The sequence below is a fragment of the Buceros rhinoceros genome, unplaced genomic scaffold (assembly GCF_000710305.1).
Source record: "Buceros rhinoceros silvestris isolate BGI_N320 unplaced genomic scaffold, ASM71030v1 scaffold41365, whole genome shotgun sequence".
Taxonomy (NCBI): domain Eukaryota; kingdom Metazoa; phylum Chordata; class Aves; order Bucerotiformes; family Bucerotidae; genus Buceros; species Buceros rhinoceros.
The window spans coordinates 1,812-9,510 of record NW_010411874.1 but is presented as its reverse complement, the minus strand read 5'-3'; the positions used below and the strand labels follow the sequence as shown (position 1 = coordinate 9,510).

Genomic DNA, 7,699 nt, shown 5'->3' with positions numbered 1-7,699 from the left:
CCTCCCCAAACCCCAAATAGTACATCTGATGGGAAAATAACCATGCGTTCCTCTTCCTGAAGAACTAGAAAGCAAAGCAACCCAACTGCAAGGCAATGGAGGCATTCACTTCCAGTTCACAGTATTGCAGTTAGAAGGTACAGTGAGGTCTAGGCAAGTGATGGAGCAGGAGCTGCCCGGAGCGGGGAAGGATAAGGTGTTCACATGACAATACAGCACTGACAGCGCTTTTTCTTTTGTGTACCTGGGGCAGCTTCCAAGGGCAGGCTCTCTTCCTTCCCCTCAGGAGAGGAGGGCTCTGTCGTGTCCGACAGCGGCCTGCCAGAGACTAGCTCAGCAGCATTCCCGTCCATGGTGGAGACGTCTGTCACTGTCTTCTCCCGCAACGACTTTTCGTCATCTTCATCAATCAGAACCAGCTCTGCCTTGATGGTCTCATCATAGCCCAGCACTTTCTTTGTCTCCTCTTCATCATCGATGTTCTGGTAGCCCATAAATATCATTGTCACCGGCTGATCTGCACTGGCCTCTGGGGCTTTGCCACCACAAGGTTTGTCTTGGGGCTCAATGTTCACAGCATACCCTTTGCTGGGTTTGAGTACCATTTCCAGCTTTGCCTCCTTGAAGAGCATTTGCTCCTTCATATGGCTAAGGTTTCCATCGGCTACTGCATTTCTGTCTGACACAGTCATTGTTTCATACCCTCCTTTTACACTTGATTGTCCAGCTTTTTGCATAAGTTCATCTACATCCTTTGAGCTTAATTTATGTACTCCATTTTCTACCACTGTGCCACCAGAGTGAACCTCATAGACTACCTTGGTACCATCATCATAGACTTTGAATCCTCTTTGATGGGCCTCATCTGGGCCAATAGGTGAAGCAGAGACAATCTTGGTCTCTCCTGTCTGTTTGTCTTTCTCCACATTTATTTCCATGGTGCACAAAGCTTGAATGAAAACAAGAGAGGAAGTGCATGTTACAACAAAAAAAGCCAGTGAATGGTTAATTGCCAAACAGACAAAGAAAAATATGGTGCCCCTTATCCTACCTCCTGCTTCTAAAGGGCCAAGCATTCTACGTTAAAAGGGGGACACAACACTGTGGACAGAGACAGTTGCTACACTACAGCTTTTTATCCAGCTGGAGGCTAGGCATACCTGCAGCAAACAGGACCTAGTCTTTCAGCTCATGCCGCGTGGAGCTGCCTCTGATCAACTAGGAGCACCAGGAACACTTGGGTTAGGTGTAGTTTAGACAAAGGGAGGTGACAGCATGCAGGTTGCCCTCAAACCTTCCATTCTGAACTGGCCTTAATATTTAGAAAGAAACTCATCGCCAGGAACCTCTCTACTCTCTTTTCCTTCTCTGCCAAACTGGTAACAAGTTTTGTTTGCTGCAAGTAACACCTAGACTGTTTTATTATCAATGCTTGTTCTTGCTTAACTCTTCCTTCTGTATCATTCAAAACATTTTATAGAGGTGAAGAAACATTGTTTACCACTGTTACACAGGTGGGAAAACAAAATCACGCAGGAACAGGGTAATTGCTCCTGCAGATGCACTGCAGGAAAGATCTCTTGGATTCCACACCAAGGCATTGACAGTGACCTCTGTTTGCAGGTTAAGAGAGTGTACAAAGTGACCAAGAAGTGTGTCCTTGTTTGTTTGAATTAGGTCCTAAGCACCACTGCCAAAGCTGAAGAAAAAAGTAATAATGAACTAATTTTCGAAGTGTCATGAAACAACAGGTAAAAATGTGCATGTAAGGGATGCTTTAGAATAGCAGAGAAGCTTTACTAGCAGTTAAGGACACAGAAACAAGAAGGAAGTTGTAGAGACCTCACTGTAGGAATAGACAGGCAGTCTACACCACTCTAACACCCATTTTGAGATATGATGACAACTCATTAGACAGCTTTTCAAAGAAAAATGTGCAAAGGTCTTAGAGATTTTCCAGAAGTGGCCATCTGTTTAAGCATTCCTTGTACGCAGATGAAGACATTTTAGCTCCCAGACAGACATCCACAGACATTTAATAACTAATTAACACAGGCAGTGACAAGTGTTCGTGAAACTTAACGGTGACCATTTCCACCCATGAACTTCTATTGTATAATCGTGATTTGTCTTACCTGGCGACATCACAAGCTGAACACCTTGGCATTTTTTCCTGACTTATTTTCAAGTGAGTACAAAATACCCTTGCCCCAAGAACCAATGTAGCTTGATATGCTTGTATTTAAAATATCATGAATATGAAAAAAAATCCTTGCTTTAATATTTTCCCTTAGTCTGTGTTCACACACAGTAGATTTTTTTATCTGTATCCTTAAAGCAAAGTATTTCAACAGTAATAGGAAGTTTATCATGACAGGCATCATGATCTCCCACCTCCCCCTCCCCCCCGCCCTGCGCCATAGCTCTAGACAAAAAATTAATGTATTGCTGAGTGGGTGCATGCTGGCACCCACGAACTGGTCTTCTCTGTCCCCCTGTGGAGTGCAGTCTGGTAGACAGCCCAGCCAAATGCGGTGTCTGGCCTTCTACTACGCATCTGCTCAGACCTTGGTCAGCCCTGGCAGGGCTGGTTAGGTCAAGTGCAATGCCACGCAAACACCTGCATGGAGAAGGAGGACTGAGCTGCCAGTGAGTGAAGGAGAATTGCTACCTCTGAGAGTGAGGCATTGCTGAAGGCTGGAGCAGGCTGCAGAAGCAGGGATCTCACTGTGGCCACTGCAAGCTAGGGCAATAGACCTAAGGACTGTGTTTTACCACTGCTTTGGGAGGTTTATAGACCGTCTGTGTCCACAGCTGACATGACTGAGCACCGGGTCACGTCCTACTTCATTTTCACTGTGAAGCAGGGCTATCAGTTTTCTGATCTCTCTCTCCATTCTGGAGTTTTCAGCCTGGTCATTCCATAGCAGCCTGAGCAATCAGGAGGAGGCTGCAGGGGCAAGAGCTGGACTCTTCTCTAAGGTGTACAGCAGGAGGCTGAGGGGCATCAGGCATGGCCTGAAACAGGGGAGATTTAGGCCGGAAGTAAGGAATGACGTGGTTGCCCCAAGGCTGGTAGCAACTAAGCCCTAAAGCAGGTTGCTCTGAGGAGCTGTGGCAGACTGCACCACGATACAACTCACAGAGCAGCTGACATGGATCCCTTGCTTGGGATCTCTGCAGCTAGAGGAGCTGGTGGACAAGTGCCCTCCAAGTCTCCTGCAAGTACCTCTGCCTGAAGCTTTTAATCCAGATTACAGAGGTAACAAAACAAAAAGATACAGGTGCCACCACTAACACTCTGGAATTTACTGCCTTGTAGGTGCAGTTGCTTGGGTATGGGTGAGGAGGAGGAGGAAAGAAAGAGGAATTTTATTCATTGGCTTGCCCCTGGTCCTTGGGTGAGTGGTCTCTGAACATTGCTTGAATTCACCCAGCTGTTTAGGCAGATAGTGCTCAATAACTTCCAACATGACAGAGGGAAAGTTGGCTAGCCTATGGTGATGATGCTAAAATTGACACACTGGGAGGTTTTTGAAAGGCAGGCAGCTGAACTGAAGCAAAGCTGAACTATGAAGGAGCAACAGCACATACAGAAAATTCATCTCTGATGGGCAGAAGTTCTTTTTCTATCCTGAGCACCACAGCCCCGCAGAGAGGGCCCCACCAACTCACCGACTGGCCACCTGCTACCTTCTTGGCAGGAAGCAGGATCCTGAGCTCCTCTGGAGCTCCTGTGCAACTCCTTTTCTTTGAAAAATAAAAATGTTATCTGGGACATGACTTTTCAGTAAAGGCATCTGATTTTCCTGTGAAATAGGTTAAGTGCTGCACATAGTATTAGCGCAGACCCTTCCTGTTCTGAGGAACAAATTCAATTCAGTACTGAGTATTAGAAGAAGTATTAAAAGAAGGCTTATGCAGTGGGCTTGAATTCAAAAGCAGTTAGGGAAAATCTGGTAGTTAAATCATGTGAACCTCACCATAGTTAAGATGAGTTGTGAGAGACATCTTTTTATGTATGGTATGGTGTACTGGTGAGTCGCGACCTATTACCTATTAGGAAGACTTCGGGCAACAAATTTTAGCACTGCTTGGAAGACTCTGTCCTACTGGCTGATCTGATCTAGAAAGTTTACAGGTGTGGTCCTTGTGTGTTTTATGTATGGTTAATCCGCTTAGGTATTTGCTGCTGTCAACATTTTCTTTTCATTTCTTCTACGGTGATTTAAGCAGTTGGGTTTTTTCCCCAGATATTGGCATAACGTGCTGTTTATGACCTGCCCCAGGGATCACATTAAATCTACTTGCGCAAGTAAATGCATAAACATATGTGAGATTCTTAGAAAGCTGTTTACTAGTGAAATGCATTGCCATGGGAGAAGTGCGTAACACAACCTGGCTTATCTGCCTTTATGCATAATGTTTGTTCTCTGCAGGAAAGCCTAGCAGCCCAGATTGTCAAAGTAGGTGAAAAATGAACTAATGTTGATTTCTAAAACGTCTTTATCTAACCAGAGCTTATTTACTACAAAATGTGCTCTATTAATACAATATAAAACTATCTGACAATAGCTGAAACTGAAAGCAGTACTTAAAGATGACAGCTGCTATTCACAAGTGCAATTTTTCTGCACAACCCTTAATTACAGTTTAACATGATGCGGTGCTTCACAACAACTAGATCCCAAAGTGTGTACGGAAGGATGTGGCTTCTGCCTGTTACGTGGATTCAGAGGCGGCTCTTTAAAAAGCCATCTTAATAGACTTCAAGCTTGTTTTAAGATGGATGCTTACAGTCTACCTTTGAGGACCGATGCTGGTGCACACAGACAATACTCTTACCAAGGACTACATGAACAAGGCTTCTGGATCATCCAAGGAATGAAAGAAATTATTGGTATTTTGGTGTTGACAAAATGGCACAAAACACACAGGGAAAAGCTTGCTTTTAAGACAGATCAATGTAAGCACTGGTGGAAGGGAAGTTCTTGGAAAGGTTTGCAAAGGGACTTCTGAACAAAATGACTTATCCCACAGCTGCATACAGTGCCCTAGCTGCAGCTATTGCTTTGCTATGCTTGTTAACCCATTCTTCAGATAAACTACCTTTCATTCCCACTCCTTCAGATACCTGTTAAGAAACCACCAGCAATTTGGTCTTAAGCTAGGGAATATACTGTTTAGAAAAGAAGGATTTTGAAAATAAGAAAAACATACAGCTTTTAACAGTCACATTGTTACATTTAAGACACATACTCAATCTGAAAAACTAGTGTTAGAAAATTCTCTCTACGACTCCAAGCACAAAACATGATGTAATTCTCCCCACCTTTTCCCCAAGAAGAAAGAATGGCATACAAATAAGACTAAAATGATATAAACACTCGAAGCATGTATGGAGTCTTGTGAGTGCCTATCTGTCTCATTCATCTTAATGGGAGTTGCACGTGTACAACACAGGAGACAAAACTTTGGCCTAGGTACCATGTATTGTGTCAGTAGAGATGGAAGTACTGAATGTTTCCATGTTAAAAAAAAAAAAAAAAAATGGTGCATTTCCTATGGTCCTTCACGTGGTTCAACTGCAATGTGTTGAGAGTACTCATTGCTGCTCAAAAAAACCTTGACTTATTTACAACATACAGATCAAGTGGCATTTCCTGGCATTTCAATGATATCGGGACACCAGACCCATTAAGGTAATATAACAAAAAAAGTTCATGGCTACTGGACTAGAATTACAATACTTTGTTCCTTGAGACTTACCAGCTACTCTGCTTGCTCCGTCCCACCCAGGAACTGGCTCTGCTGTTCGTGAATAGAGGGTTGGGAGTTCAGGGATCTGGGAGTAAATGTAATTTACTGCATCTGGTGTCAGAGAACAGGAAACAGTTAGAATCGTGCTATAAGCCCCAGTGGCTTCATTGCTTAGACAGCAGTGCTGTCAGCCCTGACAGTAGTCACTGGAGCTTTGTACTAGATAATTGGATCAAAGCAAACAAAGTGCAAAGTCACTGTCGTGTGATTGGTGTTCAATAGACTAGCTGAGGCAGGAGGGAATGGGTCCAGATGACTCAAACCTTATGTCAGTTGATTTGTCAGGAGGTTCTGGATTTATCAAGTCTATGACCTTTAAAATGGTGGGGAGAGAGGGGGAACGTAAGGAGCAAACCTAATGTGATACCCAGAATACATGACATTTCAAATAGAGCTATAAAAGCCTAAAAATGCTAGTGTGGACTGGATGGGACGAAAGGCCAGCTTTCTGCACTGGTTGTTTCTGATATTATTGAACCATCATTCGGCTTTCTGTTCTTAAAGCTGAAATTGAGCTAATAATGAAACGGTGTATAGATACTGATAGGGTGCCCATTGTGACCTTCAGCAGGTGTTAACTGCCTGCCAGCTCTACAGAGCCATCATTCATCATCCAACCCTGAACTAGTAGAAAGCTATCTTAAAGGACTGTCTGGTTTACGTTTGAGCTTATGGTTGTTTAGTGCAAGTTAAATGAGCTCTTTAGAACAGGCATTGAAGAAATTTACAGATATTTACCGGGAGATGTTTTGTGGCTGGGTTAAATAGAACTAGATAGCGTATATTGCTCTGCTAGGATTCAGTGGCTGAGCTAAAAGCAGAGCTCAGATAAGAGATGTGCAAATAATTAACTTACAGTTCAGGCACCAAACCAAATTGAAAAAGAAAAAAATATTTAAAAATCTTATTCTTTCCTGTAATGGGAAATGTTTTCAGTTTTGTATAGAAAGAATTAAATTCCTGTTCAAACCTAAGATCCTATCTGGTGTGAAACAGAGAAATCTTCCTCCAAGGGTACTTTGCTGGCTCAACGTGTAAGTTGCTGAGCCCTTGGTATGGCCTGGTCCATCAGGAAGAAGGCATAATCTGCCTTCCTTGATGCCTCTTGTTCTTACAAGTAGGTGAGATAGGAAGATCATGGCAGACGATAAAAGCAAACTGGTGAAAGCAGAGAGAAAATGAAACGTCCTGTTGTAGGCTGCTTAACCGCATCTGATGAAGAGAGATACTTTGATCATATCCCTTATGGGCTAACACCCATCCCAAAAGAAAATCCTATACCCAGTGGCATCCTCAGCAAAGACATGAGGTGTCACCTCTAATCACAAAGTCTGCTCCTTTGACAGGAAAATTTGGCCTCATATTAGTGAAAGGTTTCTACCACCTTAACAGCCTGCAGCGGCCACCCGTGCTGCTGGAAGATAGTAATCACAGTCCCCAAGAAGACAGTCTACCCCTCCATGGACCACTGTAGGTGACTCAGGTAAGGAGGTCGCCGTTACCGCTCTCTGTGTTGGAGGAGGATGCCACAGAGGCACAGTGCTAATTCATTCCAGAAAGCTGGAGAGTTAGCGTGTAAGTTCAGTTTGCCACAGATGAATTTGAAACAAAAACTTGGCTAGGGAAATACTCTTTTATTTCATGCTTCAGTGGACGAATGGCAATCTTGGCAAATGGGTATTTATATTTTCAATGCATACTGCTTCCTCAAAGTTTTTTATTATTAGCAGTAGAGTCTAGGAGAAATAATTGTTTAGGCCACAGCTGACTGAGCAGTGGCCAGTGACAGCTGCTTTCTTTTGCAGAGTTTCTTGCCTCTGATGAGAAATTGGTACACTGCTTGGTATTGTTATTCTGGGAAATACAACCAGCAAATGAG

At 43.5% G+C, this 7,699-nt stretch overlaps 1 protein-coding gene across 1 annotated transcript; it reads right to left on the bottom strand.

The window, feature by feature from the left end:
* Positions 1-200: 200 nt before the first annotated feature.
* Positions 201-5,906, bottom strand: PALM2 (paralemmin 2; the record flags this gene model as incomplete). Its single annotated transcript, XM_010136154.1, has 2 exons — positions 201-949; positions 5,770-5,906. Coding segments are annotated over 2 exons (886 nt in total), but the record flags the coding sequence as incomplete, so codon positions are not given.
* Between the last annotated feature and the right edge of the window lie 1,793 nt (positions 5,907-7,699).